We start from the raw sequence: 27,401 nt of genomic DNA on the forward strand, positions 1-27,401 counted from the left end.
AATGACCTACATTTCCTTGGGTTACTGCAGGCCATTGACTTCTCTTCTTAAGGTACAGTAATGAGATGCTTAACTTGCCTGGAAGAGGAGGAGAGGGGGGAAAGGGAACGCAAAAGGGGGGGATGTAGCAATGAGTGAAATTGCGCCCTCCCAGAGTCAAATATGTTGCATTTTCTCTTAACTGGGCTGAAGCCACTGGATTTAAAAGAAATAGCAAGACATGGGTTGAAATTCAATTCATTCCACCCTCCATTTCTTGCCAGGATTGCGTTGCGCATATATTAGAAGTGTAATTGCATGTGTGAGAGTGTTGCAAGTCTAACATGCCACCAATGTAGAACCAATCAGAGCTGGGGCGTGGTGGTACCAAGCCTAGCATGACCAATGAATGCAATGCAGTTCTGTCTTCCGAAAAGTAACAACCCAGCTGCTTTATTGATCATCTGCTATATTTTCCCCACTTGTTTCCCCCCGTCTTCCTCATCCTCCGGCAAGCAAGAGAGCATTGCAGTTTACCAACGTGGTTTTTTTTAAAAAAGGGGTGGGCTATAGGGAAGAGAAGAGCTGAAATATTTTGCAGTTTTTTTTGTTTTGTGTGTCTGTGTGTATGCATGTCCTGATCTCTCTGCAACATGACCAGCGCCAGTACCGAACCCGCCACCTCGCCGGAATTCATGGATGACCGGCCGGTGGATGATTCCTTCGACACCAGCTACAAGGAGAAGCAAGGGGCCAAGCCGCCCAGGAGGCTGGTCTGGCGGAATATCATCCTGATGGGTGCTCTGCACTTCGCCGCCTTCTACTCTCTTGTCCTGGTACCTTTCGTTAAACCTCTAACCTGGCTGTGGGGTAAGATCGCCTCTTCCTTCCTTCCTCCCTCCTGTTAATAACTTGCGCTTAATTCTAAGAACAAATGCAAAAAAATTGTATTTTCCTTCCAACCCCTTCCCCTTTAAATAAATGTAACGTATTACGAGATGCAATTGTATGTTGTTCAATAAATAACTGCAGTTTCGGAATAAATTTCATATTTTTATTTGGGGGGGGGAGAGTTAAAACTAATGCGACTGCAATTTTAGCTCCTTTTAAAATGAACCATTTTAATTCCACTCCCTTTTTTAAAGAAATGCAATTTCAACTCCCTTTCCAAAATAAAAATTGCATTTTCTCTTTAACTCCCTTTTTAAATGCAATTTAACTCTTATTCCACTCCCTTTTTTAAAAAAAAATGCAATCGCTTTTTCCCCCCAAAATAAACACTTATTTCCCCCCCCCCCCCCCCCCTTTTGGTTTCCTGGTTTAAAATAAATGCAATTTGTATATTTTTTTGCTTTCCACCCAAGGCCCTGTGATGATGCAGCAACATTGGTTATTGGGGTTTTTTTCATTTTTTTTTTAAAAAGCGAAAATAAATGCAGAGATAACCCTCAAAATTGAATGTGAATGTAGTGGGAAGTGTGTCAGAGATGCAGCTGGATTTTGTTTCAGTTTGATCTCTGTGCAGCTTTCTCAATGGCGCACGCTTTCCATATTTTGCTGCGTATTTTGAGAGCCTTCGCAATGTGTCTTTTGTTCTTCCTCTTAAAGGGGATGAGAATGGGCTGCCGAGACAAAATGGTTGCATGTTTGGACGAGGCTTGCGTTTGTGGTTCTCTCTCTCTCTCCCTCTCTCTCTTCTTCTACCCTCTCTAAATCAGTAATAAAAGGAAATGTAACTTTGTGTGTGTTTCTTTTTGTTTTGTTAATTCCTGTGCAGCCTCCGTTTGCTTCTTGCTCAGTGCCCTTGGGGTGACAGCTGGAGCGCACCGACTGTGGAGTCACCGGTCATACACAGCCACTACACCCCTCAGAGTGTTCCTGGCCATTGCAAACTCAATGGCTTTCCAGGTAATCAACCCCGGGGATGTGGCCTGCTTTGCTTTGTAGAAAGCAGACATGGAGGGGAGGGGAGGGTGGAGGGTTGGTGTGAGATGGGGAACAATCTCTATTAGCTAATCTTTTGGGGTAGGGGCATGTAACCCCACCCCCCCAAAAAAAAATTGAACAGGGTGGTAGTGAGACACCGCCCCCACTCCCTCGGTGGTTAATTCCTGTAGCGTAACCTTAGCCAAAGCACCCTGAACACTGCAGGCTGTGTGATGGAAGATTTCATTTACAGAAACGTTTCATACCCTGTGACTGCTGTTTTTTCAGCAGATACTGCCCTCCTTTAAAAGTGTTAGATAATATGTAAACGCAAACTCATGCATGCGTTCACTGGCGCACACACCTAGAGGGCATCAAGTTCCCATATGTCTGACACATGCAGACTTCTGTGGTAAATGTTCCATTATTTATGTTTTTATCAGTAGCTTCCACTCCCATAGTAGCCTCGCATTCGCTTTCAAATCCCTCCGTGCATTGGAAGCAGCTCAGAGAAGGTATACTGGACCAAGTCCCTTTCAAAATTGGGCAGCATGGTGGCACAGTGGGTAGCACTTGTGTCTCAGTGCCAGGGACCCGGGTTTAATTCCCGGCTTCGGTCACTGTCGGTGTGGAGTTTGCATGTTCTCCGTGTCTGCGTGGGTTTCCTCCCACAGTCTGAAAGACAGGCTGATTTTAGAATAGGGGCCGGAGTGTGGCGATTTGGGGGATTTTCACAGTAACGTCACTGCAGTGGTCATGTAAGCCTACTTATGACACACATAAATTTTTAAGGACCTGGGTTCGATTCTGGCCTCGGGTCTGTGTGGAGTTTGTACGTTCTCCCTGTGTCTGTGTGGGTTTCCTCCCAGATGTTCCAGTTTCCTCCCACAGTACAAAGATGTGCGGGTTAGGTTAATTGGCCATGCTCAATTGCCCTTTAGTGTCAGGGGGACTAGCAGGGTAAATACATGGGGTTACTGGGATAGGGTGGTATTGTCAGTACAGGCTCGATGGGCAGAATGGCCCCCTTCTGCACTGTAGGGATTCTCTGAAGACCTGGATTGAGCAGGTTTGCCTTGAGGAAAGGTTGGGTATTTAGGCTTGTACCTGCTGTACTTTTAGAGTAAGAAGTGGCTTGATTGAAACCTTTAAGATCCTGAGGGGTCCTGGCAGGGTGGATGTGGAGAGAATGTTTCCTCTTTTTTGGAAGAATTTAGAACTAGGGGTCATTGTTTGAAAATAAGGACCACCCGTTTAAGTTGAGGCAAAAATATTTTTCAGTGGGTCACGAGTCTCGAACTCTCCCTGTGTAAAGGTGGTGAAAGCAGAGTCTTTGAACATGGTTAAGACAGAGGTGGATAGATTCTTGATGAGCAAGGGTATTGGGAGTGGGCTAGATGCAGATTTGAGGTTACTATCAGATCAGCCATGATCTTATTGAATGGTGGAGCAGGCTTGAGGGGCTGAATAGCCCCTACTGCTGCTGCTCCTTGTTCATTTGTTCACTCTTCCTCTAGCCCTCTCAGGTTTGTGTATCTCTGATCCTGACCATTCGGGGTGGCACAGGGGTTAGCACTGCTGCCTCTCAGTGCCAGGGACCTGAGTCTCATTATGGGCTTGGGTCACTGTCTGTATGGTGTCTGCGTGAGTTTCCTCTGGGTGCTCTGGTTTCCTCCCACAGTCCGGAAGAGGTGCTGGTTAGATGCACTGGCTGTGCTAAATTCTCCCTCTGTGTACCCGAACTGCGCCGGAGTGTGGTGACTAGGGGACTTTCACAGCAACTTCATTGCAGTGTTAATGTAAGCCTACTTTTGACACAAATAAACTTTAAAACTTTGTACACCTTCCATTTTCTTTGCTCAACAGTCCCAAAGTTTTGGAATTGCCTCTTTTTTTTAAATGGCACCTTTAAAAACCCCTCTTTTTTTTTTCCCCCCAAGCCTATGCTTTCACCAGTTTTTGTTTTAATATCTTGTGTGACTTGCTGTCAAACTTTGCTTCTGTACGGTATCCCTTGGGACCTTGCAATATTTTAAAGGTTATACATGAATGCAAATTCTATGAATAATCCATTGTGGTGTTATTAAGATGCTTGTGCACCTTAGCATCAGCGCTGTCGAGTGGGGAAACCCCCAGCACTTCCTTTTTTTTCTCAAACTGGCCCAGCATTCTTTGAGGGCAAATCGTCATCTGATTGGTCCGCAGCCCAAAACTGCGAAATATGTTTTCAACTTTTCCAGGCGGTGCTAATCTGACAGACATCCTGTGTCTTATCAACAGGATGCACGTGACTGGTAGCCCTCGTCCATTTAAAATGGCCCCCTCATTTCACATCTGATGTCCTAGTTTGGCATAATGTGTGTGGGCATGTGCGATTTTGCATGCAGATGGCCTCCCTCTGCCTGTCGCATTAGCTCAAGGCTTTTCCTTGACTGACCCACTGAACCTCTTCGCAGTAGTTTTTTTCTCTCTGCTTCCTATAACAATGGTACAGTGTGTGCAGTAATGTAACAGTTCCCCTGTGAAGTGTACATGAGTATGTACTGTCTGTAAGTCTTGGACATGGTGTTCTGTTATAAGACACAATACAGTTGCCTGATATCATAGACAAACAGGGTCCTGCCTCTTGTGCAGTGCCTCCTATTGTGTCCTGTATAAGTCGATTGTGGTACGATAACCTAGTGACAAAAGGTACGGCATATCATAGAATCCACAGAGTGCAGAAGGAGGCCATTTGGCCCATTAAGCCTGCACCAACAACAATCCCACCCAGGCCCTTTCCTGCTAGTTCCCCTGATGCTAAGGGGCAAATTTAGCATGGCCAATCCACCTAACCCATACTACTTTGGACTGAGAGAGGAAACGGGAGCACCCGGAGGAAACCCACACAGACACGGAGAACGTGCAAACTCCACACAGTGACCCAAGCCAGGGATCGAACCGGTGTGTAAAATCTATGCAAGCTATAACACATTTGTGTTGAAAAGGCCCCAATATGTTTATAAATATATTAAAGTTTAATACAGACACGATGTGATATTATATCTTATGTATTTTGTAGTCTGGTACATTTTATTAAATGGAATCTACAGGAAAACTGGCGCAGAATGACCTCTAAGTAGAATATTTTACACTATCAACGAGTGTAATCTTGTGCCTGAATGAGTCTGCAAAAGTTTTGACTTCAATTAGTGGGTTTGAGTGCATATCAGAAACAGTAGATAGGAGCAACAGTCGGCCATTTGACCCTTCGAGCCTGCTCCACCATTCAACGTGACTGTAGCTGATCCTCTAACTCAATACTATACTCCCACATTCTGCCTTGACACCTTTCGAGTCTAGAAACCCATCTTGCCGCCTTTCATATGTTCAGTGACTTGGCCTCCACAGCGTTCTGTGGTAGAGAATTCCACAGGTTCACCACCCTCTGAGTGCAAAAGCTTTTCCTCATCTCTGTCCTAAATGGCCTACCCCGTATCATGAGACTGTGATTCCTTTGTTCTTGATGCCAATTAATCAATGTGCATCGGGGCTTACTGATGCTAGCAGATCTAAGTGTGCTGTTTGAGGAGATCTTCCTCCGAGATGCAAGAGCATTAAAAACATCCCTTTTCAAACCTAGAGGCCCACAAAATTAAAATGGGGCAATCTAAAGAAAAGCACATGCTAATAGAATCGATTTGTGTGAATATTGCCGGCACAAATGCCAGTGCGTGGGATTTTTATTTTAATTTGTTTTTTTACAGGATGTGGGCATTGCTGGCTGGGCCAACATTCATTGCCCATCCCTATCTGCCCTCCATTTCAGAGGGCATTTGAGAGTTAAGCACATTGCTGTGGATCTGGAGTCCCATGTCAGCCAGACCAAGGAAGGCCAGCAGATTGCCTTCCCCAAATGACATTATTGAACCAGATGGGTTTTTCCGACAATGGTTTTGATTCCAGATGTTGTTGAATTCAAATTTCACCATCTGCCGTGGTGGGATTCGAACACTGGTCCCCAGAGCATTACCCTGGGTCTCTGGATTGCTAGTCCAGAGACAATACCACTACCTCCCTCGAGATACTGTATATAACTATAGATTTTGGGGCAAATTGGAGCCAGTGTTTAACTGCCTCAGCTACGCCTGACCTTGAAGGCCATTTGGCCCATCGAGCCTGCACCAATAACAATCCCACCCAGGCCCTATCCCTGTAATCCTACATATTTACCCCACTAATCCCCCTAACCTACACATCTTGGGACACTAAGGGGCAACTTAGCACGGCCAATCCACCTAACCCGCACTTCTTTGGACATTAAGGGGCAATTTAGCATGGCCAATCCAGCTAACCGGCACATTCTTCTGACTGTGGGGGGAAAGCGGAGCACCCGGAGGAAACCCACGCAGACAAAAGGGAGAACGTGAAGACTCCACACAGACAGTGACCCAAGACAGGAATCGAACCCGGGTCCCTGGCACTGTGAGGCAGCAGTGCTAACCACCGTGCTGCCCTGCGTGTGCAACTTATCCATCTGCCATTCAGGAATTCACCACCCAGACCCACATTTTGAAAGAGAATCTACTCTTTCCCCTCCCCCCCCCCCCCCCCCCCTCTCCAATGCAAGACTTTGATCAGCTGCATGAGCCTCCCCTCTGGGTGAGGCAGCTTTAAAACTGGAGTAGCCGGAGTGGGAATCATCATGCCTCATACTGGGACTCCTGGGAGTTTACTGAACGGCCAGCTACACACTGCCCACCTAATCGAGACCTTCGATTCTCTCTGAAGCGGAAGAAACTCTTATCAAGCACTACCACGCACCCCCTCCCCCCTGTTCATTCTCTCTTCCACCTTTTTCCGTCAGGAAAAAGATACAAAAGATTTCCTTGCGGCAATGCTGGAAAATTTCAGCAGGTCTGACAGCATTTGTGGGGAGAGGATAGAGCTAACATTTCGAGTCTGGGTGACCTTTCATCAGAGCCCACACCAATGTGGTGAACACTTTTTTAACTGCCTTCTGAAATGGCCCTCGCGAGCCACTCGGTTCAAGGGCAATTGGGAATGGGCAACAAATGCTGGCCTTGCCAGTGATGCCCACACCCATTAAAGAATAAATTAAAAATAACTCTGCACTCAGCACTGAAAGGGGGCTTTTCAACATGAATCACAGCACTCGGTGTAGATCTAATGCTTGTAACAATTTAATGTGCTACATGTGGTCCCTTTCCCTACCAGTTGGGAAGAATGATGCACTGTGGGTGGGAATGGTGGCCAGCGTAGCAGGAATGATGAGTGGAGCGTGACTGGGGAGAGCAAGGAGAGGAGACAGCCCCAACACCGAGGTTGCAGTTACTAACAATGTGTAACTTTCCCTCCCCATTCTCTTTTTTTTTTATTTTTAGAATCATATTTATGAATGGGCTCGCGATCATCGTGTGCATCACAAGTTCTCTGAAACAGACGCCGACCCTCACAACGCCACCCGTGGTTTTTTCTTTTCGCATGTCGGGTGGCTGATGGTGCGGAAGCATCCAGATGTGATCGAGAAGGGGAGCAAGCTGGACCTCAATGACCTGAAGGCGGACCCCGTTGTCATGTTCCAGAAAAAGTGAGTACGCCTATTATTACTCGGGTTGGCTCAGTGCCAGAGTACAAGCCTGGCCCCAATGTGAAGAGGGTCCCCTGAAATGGGTCTGGTCGAGGTCCAGTTCCCCAAGTGAAGCAGGAGCCTTGGACACTCCTTCCTGTAGCAGACAAGTTAATGCGGCAGCCCCAAGTTAACCATTGACTTGGTGAACAATGTGTCCCATTCTTTGGTCATGGGATTAACTTTTGAGGACTGAGTAGCCAGCCAGTTCAACAAAGATTAGATACTAACCTGCGCTGTGTTAGTTGACCTTAGAACCATAGAATTCCTACAATGCAGAAAAGAGGCCATTCAGCCCATCAAGTCTGCAGTAACTCTCTGAAAGAGCATCCCACCAAGCCAGTTCTCCTCCCCGTAACCCTGTGCGTTTATTATGGCCAATCCGCCTAACCTACGCAACTTTGGAGTGTGGAAGGAAACCGGAGCACCCGGGGGAAACTCATGCAGACACAAGAACGTGTCAACACCACAGTCAGTCACCCAATGCCAGAATTGAACCTGGGTCCCTGGTGCTGTGAGGCAGCAATGCTGAGCACTCTGCCACCCTCGGCCAGGGAAGTGGGTGACCTCTATCCCCAGGTGAGGGACAGTTGTTCAGTGGCTGCTCCTGGGAAGGTATTGACAAACGGGAACATGCCTCCATGGGCACGAGACCTTTCCATCTTTGGTATCTAGATTCACGCACGAAGGGTTGGTGAGGTGGGTGCTGAAGTTACTGGGCCATCTCCCAACAGGAGTGAGCACTTTTGGAAAAGAGAATCTTCATTTACATAGCACCTTCCACAACCTTGGAGCATTCCAAGGGGCTTTGCAGCTAATCAGGTGCTTGTGAAGTTTGCTCACCTTGGCAATGTAAAAATAGGCAAATAATTTGCAAACAGCAGTGAGGTAATAGCTGAATTATTTTAGTGATACTGAGGGGTTGGGGTACTTTGAGTAAGTCTTTGTCATGAATGAGAAATGGGACGGGTTTTATTTAATCCCAGTGTGTGGGTTAAGTTGATTGGCTATGCTAAATTGCTCCTTTAGTGTCAGGGGGACTAGCAGTGTAAATACGTGGGGTTATGGGGATAGGGCCTGGGTGGAATTGTTGGGGCAGGCTGGGCCAAATGGCCACCACCTGCACTGGAGGGATTCTATGATTAGGAGGAGTGGAGATTAAAAGCACTGCTTGCTGACTGCAGGGTAACATTTTGGCTGTTGTACCTCCCCAAACGCGCTCCATCCAAGTGGAGATTGGGTACAAAGTAAAGCTTAACTCGCTGCAGCCCAATTGGGTATACAATTAAAATAAAGACCAGAGTGAAGTTCTTTCTACAATCTGGCATTGGAGAGGTTGGGTTGCAGTACACCTTCCAGTGAAGGGAAATATTTTTTATCCATTTCCAATTCTCTTAGTGTGCTTAGTGGTGCACTAAGGCAAAATTCCGTCTGTTTCCCGGAACAAGTCGCTGGTCTGTCGCCAGGGGCTTATAGCTTGAGGGGCGCCACTCCTCATCAAGCGTGACTGACCAGGAGTCTCTCCCACTCTTGCCGCCAGCCATTGGCATGTTTGGAAGGATTTACAAGTTGACGCTCAACCTGTTTGACCGCGTTATGAATGCACCTTCCTTGGCCATCAAGTCCTGGGGTGGAACTCTAACCCGGATCTTCTGGTTCAGAGGCGGGGACACTAACCCACTGCGCCACAAGACTTCCCCTATACACTGTACCATCAACTCATCCCAAATGATGTTAGATGCTTGTTGGAGATTGGGTTAACTGTGTGACTTTTTAAAAAAGTGCCTTCATTCTACACACCCAAACGCATTCTGGTTTTCTTTCAAGTGAGTTCATACTGAGCAATGATCTTTCTATTCTCTTCCCTATTAAAGTCTAGTGAGTCTGGTGGAACTTGAATTGAATGCCCAGTAGACCTCCCTCTGTGTGACTCGATCAAACGTTCCTGGGTCATGGATAGGACAGATATAAGACGGTTTGCCCTGGCAGTGGTGTCTCCATTTCCTCAGAGTTGAGGGCATCTCCCTGATATCATCAATGGCTTTTTGTGACAGTATTATGGTGTCTGGGTGAGATGCCCAATGTGGGCAGTTTAGATAGGAGTGTGCCCATTATGAAGTGCTTGGCCATTTAGAGGGTGGTGACCTTTATCACCTTCGTTTGAGTTGGATTTAAACTCCAGCTGTGAATGTGGAAGAGAGCTCTTGTTTTCTGCAGATGACCAGTTGGTGTAATCTCCTATTGGCCCGGAAGATGGCATTGACCTCTCCAGGCCAATAAATGCTTCAGATTTTTGCACAGTCTCTATACTCATGCTGTGCGCCCAGAAGGCTCTATTAGTGGATTAAGATGAGCTACGTTAGTTGCAGAGGTGCAACAAAGGCCTTGCTTGGCCAGTGCTGATGCTGCCTGGCTGGTGGTAGGGTTTGAAGGGGAGAAGAGGAGGGAAAGCTAGAGAAACATTTCAACCCCTGCCTTGTGGAAAATGAGTTCAGCAGAGTTCAAACAATTGAGGTGGCTGATTGACATGGCCGCCATCTTTCCCAGAGATTTCTGGGCCTGTGGAGCTCAAGCCTCAGGAATTCATTGCAACCTGGCCCTTGTACCTCCCAGTTGCATGTTGACTAAGCCCAGCCCTTGAAATGTTGTAGGCCTCTTGCCATGGGCACTTGGCTAACCATGGTGAGATAGTTATGCCAATTAACGCATGGCCCCAGTGCCTTCAGAGGGAAGGATGGTTTATTTTTTTGAGCGCTAGAGGTCCACCTTTTTCCCCCACCCCCGCACCTCCCTCCCCAGTTCCTTCAACCACCCACACTTTAAAAAATCAGGCTCCATCCACTTGCTGGTCAGGTTTTGTGAGTGCAGGGCTTAAGGCCGAGGGACTTGGATCTGCATGAACTCTTGGCCTCCCTCTGAACCTGAAATGTTAAACTATTCCCCGAGTCACAATCTAGCTTGACAGATTGCATTGTGCTAATGATCAACATATCTGTTTTGTAGCTTTTAGCTTGGGGATAAAAGTAGCAACCAGGACATGGGAGGAACCCCTGCTCTTTGTTTGAAATAATACCCAAGGAACATTTTGTGCTCACCTGCGGGCAGATGGGGCCATGGTTTATTGTTTGGTCTGAACACCTCCCACAGTGCAGCACTCCCTCAGTCCTGGCAATGGAGTGTCAAGTTCTGTGCTCACATTTCTTGAGTGGGACTTGAACCTACCACCCTCTGGTTCAGAGGTGAGAGTGCTACCCACTGGACTGCAAGGATATGTAACAGTAGATAACAAGCGATGGGAGGTGGAGATATTAGTGAATCTGTTGGGGTTTGTTACATTCTGCTCATTTGGATATGAAGAACAAAAAGTATGCAACAGGGTAAACTGAAGCAGACTGCTGAGGAGTGGGGGATGAGGGTAGGCAAAAACTTCAAATAGAGCAGCCAACTTGATTTCGCCCCATCCACCATCTTCACCATTCCACTGAAGCACAGTGGTGACAGTGCGCCACCTACAAGATGCACTGCAGCAACTCATCAAGGCTCCTTAGACAGCACCTTCCAAACTCATGAGCTCTACCATCCAGAAGGACAAGGGCAGCAGTCGCATGGGACTACCACCATCTGGACGTTCCCCTCCAAGGACTCCTGTCCTAACTTGGAATGTGGGGAGGTGATGGCCTAGTGATATTATCACTAGACTATTAATCCAGAAAATCGGCTAATGTTCTGGGGATCCGGGTTTGAATCCTGCCACGGCAGATGGTGGAATTTGAATTGAATAAAAAAGAAAATCTGGAATTAAGAATCTGCTGATGACCATGAAACCATTGTTGTAAAAAACCATTTGGTTCACTAATGTCCTTTAGGGAGGAAATTCGCCCTTGCCTGTGACTCCAGACTCACAGCAATGGGGTTGATTCTCAACTGCCTTCCATGGGCAACTCGGGATGGGCAATAAATGCTGGCCAGCCAGCGACGCCCATGTCCCACAAATGAGTTTAAAAAAAACAATATCGCGTACCTTCACTGTCGCTAGGTCAAAATCCTGGAACTCCCTAACACCATTGTGGGTGTACCCACACCACATACAGTGGGAGAATTTAGCACGATCAATGCACCTAACCAGCTCCCTCTGGGTGTACACAAGAAGGCAGCTCACCACCACCTTCTCAAGGAGAGGCAACAAATGCTGGCCTAGCCAGTGATGCCCACTAGAATTTAAAAAAAGCAGTTGAGGCTATGGAATTCATTTCCAAAGTTAGTGGGTGAGGCAGCAACATTCCGGACTAAATTGGAAAATAATCTATGTGAACAGTGGGTAAATGTGAAGCTATTTTCCCACAGGGGTCAATGCCAACAAAGAACAGTACAGCACAGGAAACAGGCCCTTCGGCCCTCCAAGCCTGTGCCGCTCCTTGGTCCAACTAGGCCAATCGTTTGTATCCCTCCATTCCCAGGCTGCTCATGGACCAGTTGAGCCGAAAGGCCTGGTTCTGTGTTGTAAACTGTGTGTGAATCAAGTATGGCCCTTTGGTTGATTAGGCAGGGGTCAGCATTGAACTTGCAGAAGCCTGATGTGTGCCCTTGGCTGTAGCGTTGCCAACTGATTGGCTGGGATCTATGACTCTCTCGTCCTTTCTTTGTAACGGGTACCTTTCCCCTTTCTTTCCTGCAGGCACTACAAGTTTTCCGTGTTGTTGATGTGCTTCATCATCCCCACGGCCGTGCCCTGGTATTTCTGGGACGAGTCGCTGTGGCATTCCTACTTCGTTGCTGCCATCTTGCGATACACGTTGGTGTTAAATGCCACCTGGCTGGTGAACAGCGCTGCCCACATGTTCGGGAACCGGCCCTATGACCGTTGGATTAACCCCCGCGAGAATCGATTTGTCGCTTTTGGAGCAATAGGTGAGAGCCTGGATTTATTTATTTGTGTTTACATCTTGGCGTGTATGCTGCCTTTTTCCAAGCAACTTGTTATGATCAAGCAGCTGTTGGAGGCGCTCTCGTCCCTGGAGTTCAAACACTAGTTTCAAGCCTCACATCAGAGACTTGAGCACGCGATCTAGGCTAACACTCTTGGATATGGTGGCACATGGTTAGCACTGCTGCCTCACAGCACCAGGGACCCAGGTTCGAGTCCTGGCTTAGGTCACTGTCTGTGTGGAGTCTGCACCTTCTCCCCCATGTCTGCATGGGTTTCCTCCGGGTGCTCCGGTTTCCTCCCACAGCTGGTTAGGTGCATTGATCATGCTAAATTCTCCCTCTGGGTGTACCCGAACAGGCACCGGATTGTGGCGACTAGGGGATTTTCATAGTAACTTAATTGTTGTGTTGATATAAGCCTACTTGTGACACTAAATAAACTTTAAACTTTTTTGAGGGAATGCTACAGTGTCAGAGATGCCAACCTTTGGATAATATGTGCAGAGGTGGTGGCATAGTGGATTAGTAATCCAGTGACCCAGGGTAATGCTCTGGGGACCCAGGTTCGAATCCCACCACAGGAGATGGTGAAATTTTAATTCAGTAAAAATCTAAAAGTCTAAATGAAGATCGTGAAACCATTGTCATAAAAACCCATCTGGGTCACTAATGTCCTTTAGAGAAGGAAATCTGCCATCCTTGTCTGGCCTACATGTGACTCAGAGCCACAGCAATGTGGTTGACTCTCAACTGCCCTCTGAAATGGCTGAGCAAGTCACTCAGTTCAAGGGGCAATTAGGGATGCGCAACAAGTGCTGGTCCAGCCAGGGACATCACATACCCTGAACAAACAAACAAGTCAGACTGAGGGACCATCTGCCATCTCTGCTGGATGTGTAAAATCCCATTGTATTACTTGACGAATAGGAGGTATTGGAATCATTGCTGTTTGTGGGATCTTGTTGTGTGCAAATTTGCTGCTGCTTTCTTGCATTACAGTGACTGCACTTCAAAAGCTACTACATTGGTTGTAAAGTGCTTTGGGATGTCTGATTGTAAAAGGTGTTATATAAATGCAGATTATTTCTGACATCTGGTCCTTCAAGACAGCGTATGGGATACTCGCCTTTAGGTGCAGAATACAAGAGCAGGGAACTTGGGCCACAACTGGAGTACTGCGTGCCGTTTATAGGAAGGATGTGATTGCATTGGAGACGGTGCAGAGATTTACCAGGATGTTGCCTGGGCTGGAGACTCTGAGCTATGAGGAAAGATTGGATAGACTGGGGCTATTTTCCTTTGAGCAGCGAAGGTTTAGAGGGCACCTGTTGAGGTGTATAAGATTTGAGGGACATAGGTAGGAAGGCACTTCTTCCATTAGTGGCAGGATCAATAACCAGACTTGAGGTAAGAGGTAGAAAGCCAAGGGGGAGTTGAGAAATGTTTTCACCCAGTGGTGGTGGGAGACTGGAACTCACTGCCTGAAAGGGTGGGTGAGTTAGAAACTCTCATGACATTGAAGAAGTATTTAGATATTTACTTGCACTGCTGTAACCTCCCAGGGCTATGGGATTAGTGTAGTGACCCTCCAGCATTGACACAATGGACTGAATGACCTCCTGTGCTGTAAGATGTCTATGAATTGAGGATGCAGCGCCTGTGTTTCCAGCTTTAATCCAAGCTTTTCCAACACTTTTTGCAAATTTATTTTAGCTATCCACGGAGGTTCAGATTCGGTTGCGTAGCTGGCATTCTTTGGGAGCCCACAGCAAGACTTCCATTTACATGGAGGAGTGATAGCAGATAGAAAATGATCCACGGAAGGAGATATTAGGAGAGCCAGGTTTTTAAGGAGCACCTCAAAGGAGGTGGAGGTGAGAGGCGGAGGGTTTTTGGGAGGAAGTTCCAGAGCTTGGCGCCCGGCAGCTGAATGCGTGGCTGGCAAATAGTTGAGGAAGTGGAGAGGATTCGGAGGATCTTCAAGCTGACAGTGACGTGGGGAGGTGATGGGTAAAGGGGACTTGGCGCGAGTTGGGATGTGGGCAGCAACGTGTTAAGTGAGCATGGGTTTCTGGATGGTGCAAGGTAGGAAGCTGGCCAAGAAAGTGGCGTAGCAGTGAACAACTTCCACATTGATTCTGGCAGGCTTACCCAGCCTGCACTCCCGCCCCAGGCCTCTCTGCAGTATCCGGGTGGCTTAACAGCACTGGCTAACCAAAATCTGCTGCCGCCGCCACCACCCCCCCCCCCCCCCCCCCAACCCCACTGTCTGTCTCTCACTGTAGCCAAGGTTAAAGGTTTGGCGTTCTCTTACAAAATAAGAAACTAAATATCGCGGATGCTGGAGGTCTGAAATACGCACAGGAAACAACTCGGCAGGTCTGGCAGCGTTTGCGGAGAGCGAAACGGAGTTAGTGTTTCACCACCCTGCTCTGTCAGAGAGCTGTTGACTTGAAAGGTTAACTCTATTTCTTTCTCCACACACGCTGCCACCAAGAGTTTCTGGAATTTTCTGCAGATTCGGGGTGTTGATGAAAGCCATTGTGGCGGTTGTTTGTGTTCCCACTAAATTAGATCTGGGGAGAAGCCACTCGCACTTCACTGCCGTGAGGTATCAGCAATGTTTTATTAAAAAGAGAGAGAAAATGGATCATCATCCTTCCCCGTCTCTCTTGTAAATGCTTGCTGCTCCACCCGTGTGAATCCCCTCGGGGAAGAGTAAGTAAATATTCTCCTAGGTCCCAGGGTAACCCTGCAAACTTTTGAGAATATTCATCTCTTTGTATCTTAATTCTGACTTCAGCCCTCCACTTGAATGAACCAATATTTCTCTGTCCCACACCCACTTGTAGAATCCCTAGAGTGCAGAATGAGGCCTTTAGGCCCATCGAGCCTGCACTAGCTCGCTGACAGTACCTTACCTCAGCCCTATCCCCCATAACCCCACACATTTACCATGGCCAATCCACTTAACCTACACATCTTTGGATACTAAGGGGCAGTATAGCATGGCCAATCCTAACCTGCATATCTTTGGACTGTGGGAGGAAACCAGAGCACCTGGAGGCAACACGCACAGACAAGGGGAGAACATGCAAACTCCCCACAGTTACACGAGACCAGAATTGAACCCGAGTCCCTGGTGCTGTGGCAGCAGTGCTAACCACTGCCGCCCCCAATCCAAGAGCTCTTGGACCCATGGCCAGGAACAAAATATAAGTCATTTTTTTGTTTCAAAAAAACCACTTGCAAATTAAATGTTACATAGATGTAGATGCCCTTCCACCGCAAGGGATGGTGACACATGGGAACTTAAAGCAGGGAATAGGCCATTTGGTCCCTCAAGCCTGCTCCACCATTCAACTAGCTCATGGCTCATCTGCCAACCTCGCACCATTTTCCTGCACTATGCCCATATCCCTTGATGTCTTTAGTACCAAGAAAATTTCCGTCTTGAATTTGCTGAACAATTGAGGTGCCACAGCTCTCTGGGGCAAAGAATTCCAAATATTCATGTGGTGTATGTACACCCACAGTGTTGTTGGGGAGGGAGTTCCAGGATTTTGACCCAGTGATAGTGAAGGAACATCTGATATGTTTCCAAGTCGGGGTGGTGAGTGGCTTGCAGGGGAACCGCCAGGTGGTGGCATTCCCATGTGCCTGCTGTCCCTGTCCTGCTAGATGGTCCTGAGTTTGGAAGGTGCTGTTGAAGGAGCCTTGGTGGGTTCCTGCAGTGCACCTTGCGCATGGTGTACACGGCTGCCACTGCATGTGTCTGTGGTGGAGGGAGTGCATGTTTGTGGATGGGTTGCCAATCAAGTGGGTGGCTTTTTCATGGATGGTGTTTAGTGTGCTTGGAGAGTATTCTATCGCACTCCTGACTTGTGTCTTGTGGATGGTGGGAGGTTTTAGGGAGTTATGCGCCGCAGAGATGAAATTCCTCCTCAGTCCTAAATGACCTGCCCCTTATTCTGAGACTGTATCCCCTGCCTCTAGGTGACCCCCCCCTCCCAAAACCAGGGCAAACATCCTTCCTGTATCTACCTTGTCAAAAATACAGGCCCAGTCTTAATCTCTGCTTACAGAACAGCAACAACTTGCGTGTAAACACGGCAGACTTCAAAGTAATATGTACAACGTTCTCGAGAATTATCCTGGGAATGAAAAGCTTGACATGAGGAGTGTTTGAGGATTCTGGGTCTGTACTCAGTAGAGTTTAGAAGGATGAGGGGGGGATCTCATTGAAACTTGCAAAATATTGAAAAGCCTTGATAGAGTGGATGTGGGGGAAAGGTGTTTCCATTCGTGGGAGAGATTAGAATCCGAGGGCACAGCCTCAGTTAAGGGTCGAACCTTTAGAACCAAGATGAGGAGCAATTTCTTCAGTCACGGGGTGGTAAATCTGTCGAATTCATTGCCACAGAAGGCTGTGGAGGCCAGGTCATTGGGTGTATTTAAGACAGAGATAGGTTCTTGATTGGTAACGGGATCAAACGTTACGGGGAAAAGGTAGGAGAATGGGGCGGAGAAACTTATCGGCCATGATTGAATGGTAGAGGAGACTTGATGGGCCAAATGGCCTAATTCTGCTCCCATATCTTGTGTTCCTATTCCAAAGTGCTTCACAAAAGTGTAATTTAATATGAAGCCACGTTGAGATGTGGGCGGGTGGGACAAATGTTGGTTAGAACGATTAGAGGCGGTTGCTAAGGAGGGAACTCTGGAGCCTGGGGCCTAGAAAGCTGATGGCCAGTGGGTGCAGCAATCGAAGTGAAGAGTGCCCAAAAGGCCAGGATTGGAAGGTTGTAGGACTGGATTTGTTTATCAAGTAAACGTTTTTAAGTGTCCAATGATGCAAACAGTAATTGATGGCCTCGTTGATCGAGCACATAATCCTTCTTGCAGTTAATAACCCAGTCTAAATATTTGAATTAAGAAATTATTAACCCGGGGCCCATTAACCATGGGTTTCAATTGACTGCACCTCAAGGTTAGGCCAGCCCTGAGCCATTTTCAGTTATTTACTCTTCAATTAGCTGAATCTTGTTTTTGATATATATAATATAGAGGCTTTGAGTTCAGATGTAACAGACAGGATTTTATAAGGAGTGGGGGAAGCTGTTGCCTGAATCGATGTCAAATGTAATTCACTAATGAGAGTACAAACACTAGTGCCTTGGTATTGCCTTGGATAATGGAGACCTTCAATAGCAAGCCCCTTGTACTGAGGTTATTCATCGTGTCTGGAATACTGGAGCCAATAGTATAGACAAGCTATTGGCCAGAAAAAAACTACTTTATTCATTCAAGGGATGCTGGCGAGGCCCAACATTCATTGCCCATCCCTAATGGCAGTTGGGAAGGTGGTGGTGAACTGCTGCCTTGAAGCGCTGCAGTCAATGTGGTGTATGTACATCCACAGTGCTGTTGGGGAGGAAGTTCCAGCGACAGTGAAAGAACGACGATATATTGCCAAAACAGGATGGTGAGTGTCTTGGAGGGAAACCTCCAGGTGGTGGTGTTTCCTTGTGTCTGCTGCCCTTGTCCTTCTAGATGGTAGGGGTCGTGGGTTTGGAAAGTGCTGCGTAAGAAGTCTTGGTGAGTTGCTGCAGTTTATCTTGTAGATGGTACACACAGCCGCCACTGCGTTGGTGGTGGAGGGAGCGAGTATTTGTGGATGGGTGTATTAAATTCTCCCTCCAATTAGTTGTTTTCTTTTAGAGTATCCGGTTCCACCAATGATTGCATCTGGTAGAAATAATCTGTTGTTTGGCCTGTTGTTGATTGCTGGAGAAAGAGGAAGAATGTGTTCACTCGCTACTCTCCATTTCACTCGCTACTCTCCATTTCCCTTTTATTACTGAATCTGAGTTTGAGAGCAGGCTTGTTCCAACATTGTGTTCATTGGCTAGTGTGTAGTTAGTTTAAGGTTCAGTTGCTTATCATGATTTCTGTTGATTTTTCTCTTTTACGCAAATGACTTTTAACATTTCCAGTTCAGCTGTTTTTGAAACCATGCAGTACCAAGGGGGTGCTATACTATCTTGGGTGCCATTTTTCAGATGAAATGTTGAACTGAGGCCAGGGAGGTAGATTTTAAAAATCCATTGGTGGTTTTGAAGAAAAGCACAAGACTCTGCCACCCCGCCTCACTGTCCTGGTCAATAGTTTATACCTTGATCAATCTCTCAAATAAATAATCTGGTTGTTCTTGCATTGTAACTTGTGCAAATCTGTGACCACAATTTCAACATTACAACAGTGACCATAATTGAAAAATTGTAGGGACTGGACTGTTGAGCACTTTGGGATAATGTGAGATTGTGAAAGGCGCTTTAGATATTATCAAATCTTGCCAGTTATGTCTCGAGCTTGAGACCTGGCTTGAGAAACCAATTCCATAAGACCACACAAAGTACAAACTGGGATAGGCCAATCAGCCCTGCTCGGCCATCTAATAAGATCATGGCTAATCTATTGCTCACCAAGTCCACTTCCCTGCCCAATCTCTTGTGACCCTTAATTCCTCGACCGATTTAAAAAACTTATCAATCTCAGGCCTTGGGAATGTTCAAGGATTCTGCCTCCACAGCTTCCTGGAGTGAAAAAATTCCAAAGATTCACCCCTCTTTGAGAGAAGAAATTCCTCCTCAAATCCATCTTAAATGAGCACCCCCTTATTCTGCAAATGTGTCTGGTCCCACACACTCCCATGAATGGGAACATCCTCCCAATGTTTACCCTGTCTAACCACCCCCCCCCCCCCCCCCCCCCCCAAACCAAGCATCTTGTACATTTCAATCATCTTTTGAACTCCAAGGAGTACTGACCCAACCTGTTTAATCTTTCCTCATATGGCGGTCCCTCCATACCCAGGATCACCCTAGTAAACCTCCCCTGTACAGCCTCCAATGATGATGTATCTTTCCTTTAAATAAGAGGACCAAAACTCTGTACAATATTCTAAATGTGGCCTCACCAATACCTTGGACAGTTGCAGCCATACCTCTTTATTTTTATACTCCATCCCCCTTTGAAATAAAAGCCAGCATTCCACCTGCCTTCCCTATTAATCTTCTGAACCTGTGTGCCAGCCTTCTGGCTTTCATGAACAAGGCCCCCCAAGTCCCATTGTGCCACAGCTTTCTGCAGTCTCTCCATTTAAATAACAATCCACCCCTTCTCATTTTTTTTCTTCCCAAATGAACAATCTCACATTTTCCCACATTGAATTCCATTTGCCAATGACTTGGCCTAATCTTGGGGTCTATGTAAATGTAAAAGCTCTCTTTCCTTTGCAACAAGCTGCATTTAATTTAGAACCATTTACTTGTATTGAAATGAGGTGTTTTGCAGGAGCATTATCAGATCATTTGACACTGATGTTTCTCTCAATCTGCCTTGGGCCTCTGTATGCATGTGTCCATTTAGTCAATTAAGGAGGGCAGAGAGATGGAGCATGCTGGATGGATGACTTCTGGCACTTGGGGCCTAGGCAGTTGAAGGCACAGCTAACCATGGTGGGACTGAAAAGTTGGGGACAGACAGGGCCAGAATAGGAGTGCTGACATCTCAAGGGTGGTAGGGCTGGAGGCGGCTTAGAGATCTGGTGAGGCGAGGCCACAGAGGTTTGTGACTGAGGATGAGCATTTTTAAAATTGAGGTGTTACTGGTATAGGGGCCGGTTGGCACAGGGGTAATGGGTGAATGAGAATTGGTGTAGGTCAGCCAGGCAGCACGGTGGCAGTGGTTAGCACTGCTGCCTCGCAGGGACTGGTTCAATTCCAGTCTTGGGTGACTGTGTGGGGTCTGCACGTTCTCCCCATCTGAGTGGGTTTCCTCTGGGTGCTCTGGTTTCCCCCACAGTCCAAAGATGTGTGGGTTAGATGGATTGACCATGATAAATTGCCCCTTAGTGTCAGGGGACTAACTAGGGTAAATATGTGGGGTTGTCAGGGGGACTAGCAGGGTAAATATGTTGGGTTATGGGGATGGGGCCTGGCTGGGATTGTTGAAGGTGTAGACTTGATGGGCCAAATGGCCTCCTGCACAGTAGGGATTCTTTGATTAGATGTGTTCAAGTCTATGAAGGGTGCAACCTGGGAGGTCAACGAAAAGGAGGGTTGGAATAGTCAGTTCCAGAGCTAATTTGGAGATGTCGGAGTGTTGATCTGTTTTGAACTTGGTGTAAATCATGTTACCCATAAGTGGCTTGACCAGTTTCTCATCTTGCCTTGTTGCAGGAGAAGGGTTCCACAACTACCACCACACGTTCCCGTATGACTATTCGACCAGTGAGTACGGCTGGAGAGGGAACATCACCACCTGCTTCATCGACGCGGTGTGTTGGCTCGGACTGGCCAGTAACTGTAAGAGGGTGTCCAAGGAAGTCATCTTGGCCCGCAGGAGGCGAACGGGCGACGGGAGCATCCGGAGTGGCTGAACCCGCTCGAGTGAGCAGACTGTCGAGTCACTGACGCACCCCTAAAATGCCAAAGACGCGACCGGTCACACAAAGGCAATTTTTGTCAACAGCTAAAACAATTTTTTCTTTAAGGTGGAATTTTTTTTTATTTTCGGATTAATAAGTCTCATCTGACCGCGTCCCAGATAAACTGATGAAAAGACTTGAGAATAGTTGGGACAGCTTTTAATTCTAACAATTGTGCTTCATTGTTGACAGTAGAGACGGTTCTTCCTGAATTTTGGAATCAAATTCTTGCTGAATGGTAATCTTTGGGGCCATTTTGTGTAAAAGACCTTTCGTTGTTGTTGTTTTTTTGTTTTTACCGGAGCTGTTTTAGTACCAGTGTTAAGTGTTCTGAATCCATGGAGTCACATCCCTGCCCCTACCACCCCAAAGATTCCTTACACCAGTAAAGATTCCACCTTAAAACAATTCCATCTTAACTCTCGCCACAGCCACATGTTGGAGACTCGCAACACATACACACATGCACATATACACATACACACATGCACATATATACATACATACACACACACGCACATATATACATACATACACACGCACACACAACCCCACAGTCTAGGCAGCGGGAAGTGCTTTCTGCAGGTATTTGGCGCTTTGTGGCGTAGCTGGCACGCAGAAATGATTTGATTCGACCGAGACTGAGGGAGGGTAGGGGTAGGCCACTCTTGATGGCGGCTGTTCCCGCGCCATCTTTTTCTGGTTGGGAGGAAAGGGTTAACTGATGACTGGCTGCCTGTCGCACGTTTTCAGTTACACAAGTCGGGGTACAACAGCCGCACAGTATACCGTACGCCCATTTGCCTTTCGAAAACTTAATTAAGCTGATGGATTTTTGAAAAATTTGCCTCAGTAAACCCTGCTCCCGGGAACGGCAGCCGTGTGCCTTTTTCCTCGGTGCTGGAGCGTTCTAACGAGGGGAGGTGGGGGGGGCTGCAGTAGCGCTCAACTGCCCCCACTGCCCCGCCCACCCCCCCACCACTTCTGAAAAGCCACAGCCTCCATCCATTCCTAAGTGCTGACCAGTAACGTTCTATAATTCCCTTCCACCGACACGCAAAGATGCCCATTCGCCCAGTTTTTTTGCGCAGTGAGATTTTGATTTTAAAATGACCGTTTCCTGCCCCCGCCCTCTGCCTTCTCCGCCCCCTCACCCCAGTAACAACTCTTAATATAACTGAAAATCAGAGACTAGCCTCCTGCTTATCAATGGGGGGGAGGGGGTGAATCGACCATTGGCACACATTGTGCCTCCTTTAATATTATCTGAGATTACATGAAAGCACCTTCAGCACAAGAACACACCAGACAAATCCTTGTTTCCAATATTCCAATGGATCTGCCCAACCTTTCCATGGGTTGGCCTATGGAATTTTCCTGGTATTGGCATTTTAGATGGTTGGAACTGTACCCACGTGAAGTTTGCGTTTTGGGAAAAACTCTTTATTGAGATTTTTTTTTGGCCTTTCATTTTGTTTCATTGTACGGTATGATGTTGTTGTATTGTTGTGACTAAATGTTCCTGTGCTTCAATAATCATGCTGCAAATAAATAGTAATATAATTAAAACACTACAGAGAAAAAAAACTACCAGACTGGCCCGAGTAACTCGGCTTGTCCAAAAGCCAAATTGCCACGCGACCCTGCTCCAGCAACTGAACCAAATGGGGTCATGACCCCTCCCCCCACCCCACATCGACTCTGTTTCCGTATACAGCTCAGAGCTCCAAACACCACAGGTCGGCTTTCTGTCTGGAAGAAATATCTAGGGGGGGTGGAGGGGTGTTCCTTCGATATTTGAACTCCTCTACAGTAACCCAACAATGTAGATCTCGCCACCAAGGCGGCAAATTCTGTTAGTCCCCCTCATACCATGGATTTGAACGGGTCTCCAGCACTTCGAATGCTCAGCTGGTTACGCTAAATAAAACTCCCTCAACCACGCCGTCCAGTCAAGGCCTAACTAGACCAGTTAATGCTAGCAATTTAATCTGAGGCCATGTTTGGAACTCATTTGGAATGTTTTCAATTTCACGAGGCATGATCTCCCCCATTATTCCCCTTCCACTACCATGTAGACTACGTGACAATTCTTGGTCCTACTTTGGACTACTGGGGCTTCAACTTGACTAGCATGTGGGTCAGGGTCATTGTTGTAGGCCCATCTTGCTCGTGAAACCTGCCAGCCCTATTTGGTCGCAACGGAATCATTTGTTACCTGCATGCTTAATTAACATTGGATTATGAATTTAGTTGGGGGAGATTAAAGTCCCCAGATGGTTACTTGCCAATTGCCAGTAATGCTGGTGAGATGTGCCATCCTTGTTCTGTCACCAGTTCTACTTTTAAAACAAAAAAATACTTCCACTTTTCCTGCCTTCTCTCTCTCTCTCCCTGCTCCCCCCTCCCCACCACAAAGAAGGGAATTGTGTTAGAGACAGTAACAGATGCCCCTTTGCTGCCTCTGGCCTTTATCCAAGCCAAGATGGTGGGCCAGGCAAGCTATTCAAACATGGTGGAACCCCAGCCAGGCCTGACTCGCCAGTCATCCGCCACTTCCCCCTATCCTTGTCTGATGGACTCACTTAACCCAGAACTTGATTGTCTACATTCCACAGGCTGCCCAGATGGGATCACCTTGACTCCAAAAGAGAATTGTCTCCACTTCATAGAATCTGTGATCTTAGCGATACACTGTTCACCGACATGGTTCACAGCAAGTTTCAGACTGTAGTGTGTGTTCGTATACAGATCCTCGTTGCTCCTGTACTATTGTCCCTTGTCACCTATTTCCCAGGCATTGGCCCCTTCTCATTGCTCCTAATGTTCAGATCTCCAGATGTGTGTGTGTGCACTGAGAATGGGTGTGTGAAATTGGTTCTAATAAGTTGTGGTATGTCAGAACATTTGGGTGGGGACTGGAAGTGAAAGCACACACACTACTCTGTTCACTGCTGTCTCTGGAAAGGGTGCAGTGTCTGCCAGCACCATTGAGGCTTTGTGGAGACTGGGGTGTGTGACTGACTCTTTCGGTCATTTTTTTTTGATGTTTTAAGTTTCCTTTGGGATTCGGTTTACTTTGATGCAGTGTCCCTTTCAGGATAAAGTGGCACTTTATCCCTCCGTCTGTTGATTTGATTCATTCAGTTGACCAAAATAAGCCCTGATCAGTCTCTGCACTATACAGGATGGGGTCTGATGATAACTGTCCTCTTCAAACACTTTGGCAAAACAAAACAACTTTGATTGTTTCTATTTGGATTGACTCCAAAAATGTGCGGGTTGGGTTGATTGGCCAATGTTAAATTAACCCTAGTGTCAGGGGAATTAGAAGAGTAAATGTGTGGGGTTACGGGAATAGGGCCTGGGTGGGATTGTGGTTGGTACAGACTCGATGGGCCAAATGGCTCCTTCTGTATTGTCGGGATTCTATGACTCACAGAACAGGCTACTCTTGTGGGCTTTGTTGACTGCACTGTGAGCCTTTGATCTCCTATAAAACCTGAGCGTATGCATAAATCCGAAAGGAGACAGTATAGCTGTTGGACTTCAGAATGGTGCAGCTGCAGTTTTTGCGGTCTTGAGTGCCGTGCCTTGGAGCAGTGCCATCCTTTGTAGATAGGCAGCAGATATAATTGTGCCAAATCTTGTCAGTAGGCCAACAACTTTCACTTTCGGGTGCGGTGACCTCATGTATGAGCTTTAATACGGGACATAATTTGTAAAAATGCCTTAGGAAGGAGTGGTTCTTGCTCAAGTTGTCTTAGCTATCCTACTGGTATCTCCATAGCTGTTACTGAATTTCAAACATTTTCATGCAGAGTTGGCTCCAACAAGAAGTTTAGGATATTTAGAGGAACTGTACACTTGTCAGAAACTTCTGGCAAAAAGCATTATAATGTTGGCTGATCCAAAGGGAAGGGTCCACCATTTTGAGAGGGGTTTCCATATCGAGGATGCAGCTTCTGTGGCACATCTTGCTGCAGGATGGCAGTGGACATGTGTCGGGACGGGCTGCGTCAACAGCCCTCCTGGACAATGCAGTAGAGAGAGCTTTTGGGGATCTGGTGGAGAAATGTGAAGGAGCTTTGGAGAGTCTGGTGTTTCCCTCGAGGAAAGTAGTTGGCAGCGACAGCACTCTGACCAATTCCCATGGGGTGAAAGAAAGGCCAGTCCTGTCCTTTGGACCAGTCTGTAATATGAGGGGCAAGGGGGGAGGGGGTGGATGGTTGTTCTACGGGTCGCAATCATAGAATTCCTACATTGCAGAAGAGGCCATTCAGCCCATGAAGTCTACACTGATTCTCTGACGGGGTATCTTTCCCAGGCTCTCACACCTGCCCTTTCCCTATAACCCCACATATTTATCATGGTCAATCCAACTAACCTGCACATCTTTGGGCACTAAAAAGGCAATTTAACATAGCCAATCCACCTAACCTGCACATCTTTAACCTGCACTCATGCCAGCTTGTGCCCATGATCCTGACTCTCACATCACACCTGCAGCATGAGAAGGGCAGCAATGTGCATTCATCGCCCTCTCCTAACACCTTCCAACTTAGTCCTGGGAAATGTTTCAAAATGAAATCCCATCTTGTTAAAGTAATTCCAGCATTCCCATTTCCTGCTGAGGAACTGGAGTACTGAGGTCAGTTGGTGAGCAGGATCTTGATTTTTACGTGGAATTTACATTTAAGAGACGTCATTCGCCCCAATTGGTCAATATCAACGTTTATGCTCCACGTGAGCCTCAACCCATACTATTGCATCTCACCAGATGAACATATCCACTTCCTTTCTCCCTCGCATACTCCCTCAAATGCATAAAGTTAGCCTTTTCTTGTTCTTTTTCACAGACTGGGTTCAATCCCAGTTCCAATGGTACAGTGATGCCCAGGCCATCACTCTCACTGACCACCTGTCTCGGTCACTGGTCCATCCTGTTTTAGGCCTGGAATTTTGAAGTGCTTTCTTCAGAATTATTAATGGTGTGATTGGCAGCTCCTGACCTATATGTCCATGTTGCACCTTGTTCAGACACATGGGAGAAGCTGAAGTGTATGTTACTGAGTTACATCAGCAAAACCTTTTTTTCATTCTTTCATGGGATGTGGGCATCACTGGCGAGGCCAGCATTTAATACCCATTCCTAATTGCTCTTAAGGTGGTGGTGGTCTGTCTTTCTGACCCATTGCAGTCCATGTGTTGTAGGTTCATCCAAGGTGGCATTAGGAAGTTCCAGGATTTTGACCCAGTGATAGTGAAGGAATGGCAATATAGTTCCACGTTGGCATGGTGTGTGACTTGACGAAGAACTTGCAGGTGGTGGTGTTCCCATATGCCCACTGCTCTTGTCCATCTAGGTGGTAGAGGGTTGCATATTTGGAAGGTGCTGTCAATGGAGCCTTGGTAAGTTGCTGCTGTGCATCTAGTAGATGATACACGCTGTTGGCATTATGGTGATAGAGTGGATGTTGAAGGTGGTGGATGGGGTGCCAACAAGCCGGCTGCTTTACCCTGGATGGTGTCAAGCTTCTTGTGTTATTGGAGCTACACCCATCCAAGTAAGTGGAGAGCGTTCCATCATACTCCTGACTTGTGCCTTGCCTACAAGTGGATAGGCTTTGGGGAGTCGGGAGGAATGTATGATTTGACTGGAGGGGTTAGTTTGATCAATTTTCCCTCTAATTCCAATCCAATGGTTTACCTCCGACCTTCAACATCAGTTACTGGATTACAACCATTTAGAGACTGGACAGTTGGGGAGATAGATCACAGCTTTACATCAATGATTCTGCTTAATTGAATCCCAACCTACCCTCCTTCCCTCTCCCTAACATTGCACTGGACAAGATCTATCGAATTACAGTGGAAATAATCTAACAATCCACAATTGTCAGGAAGGCAAGAACACAGACACACGCAATGATGCATGCTCCAGTTAGCTGTATGTTGTGGGCACATTATCAGGGGGATGTTGGAGAGGGTACAGTTCCGAGGGGAAAAATGTTGAACCACGTGAGGGGGGAAAAAAAGGGAACAGAGCATTCCCCGGGAATAAAATGCTTAAAATCGAGAGCTGCTTGAGGCATTGCATTTCTGAACCAGTTCAGAAGGAAAGCCTTGGAGTAATTGAATCACGAGATTATTTATCAGGGTGGATGGCCCTCACTGCATTGTGTGTTGCATTGGTCCCATGACAGACTCCGATGGAATCCTAGTTACTCGCTCTGCATTTGAGTGCAAGCCATTGTTGCCTGATATTTTACCTGATTTCATTTCAGTTTGTGAAGCATTCCTAAGTTTCACTGTGTTGCCAACGTGACTGCCCTCGACTAGCTCTGTGATCTGATTATACTGTCACTCAGCCCTGGACTGTGTGGCTCACGAGCACATGGTTGGCATAGTAGGGCTTTAACTGAACTTGGGTTGAGGCACAGGACAAAT

The 27,401-nt window shown here is 46.9% G+C and overlaps 1 protein-coding gene across 1 annotated transcript; it reads left to right on the forward strand.

Moving 5' to 3' along the window:
* The first annotated feature begins 394 nt into the window (after positions 1-394).
* scdb (stearoyl-CoA desaturase b) lies at positions 395-22,522 on the forward strand. Its single transcript, XM_078199666.1, has 5 exons — positions 395-849; positions 1,757-1,887; positions 7,290-7,495; positions 12,210-12,442; positions 20,704-22,522. The coding sequence occupies exons 1-5, from the start codon at positions 633-635 to the stop codon at positions 20,901-20,903; spliced, it is 987 nt and encodes a 328-aa protein (XP_078055792.1). The 5' UTR covers positions 395-632; the 3' UTR covers positions 20,904-22,522.
* The last annotated feature ends 4,879 nt before the right edge of the window (positions 22,523-27,401 follow it).

Source organism: Mustelus asterias, chromosome 28 (assembly GCF_964213995.1).
Source record: "Mustelus asterias chromosome 28, sMusAst1.hap1.1, whole genome shotgun sequence".
NCBI lineage: Eukaryota > Metazoa > Chordata > Chondrichthyes > Carcharhiniformes > Triakidae > Mustelus > Mustelus asterias.

What these genes read in the sequence shown, in the direction of transcription:
- scdb (XM_078199666.1), top strand. Translation starts at nt 633, where the DNA reads ATGACCAGCGCCAGTACCGAACCCGCCACCTCGCCGGAATTCATGGAT. An exon ending in CAAACTCAATGGCTTTCCAG is followed by an intron (nt 1,888 to 7,289) that starts GTAATCAACCCC and finishes TTTTATTTTTAG; the next exon opens with AATCATATTTATGAATGGGC. An exon ending in TGTCGCTTTTGGAGCAATAG is followed by an intron (nt 12,443 to 20,703) that starts GTGAGAGCCTGG and finishes GCCTTGTTGCAG; the next exon opens with GAGAAGGGTTCCACAACTAC.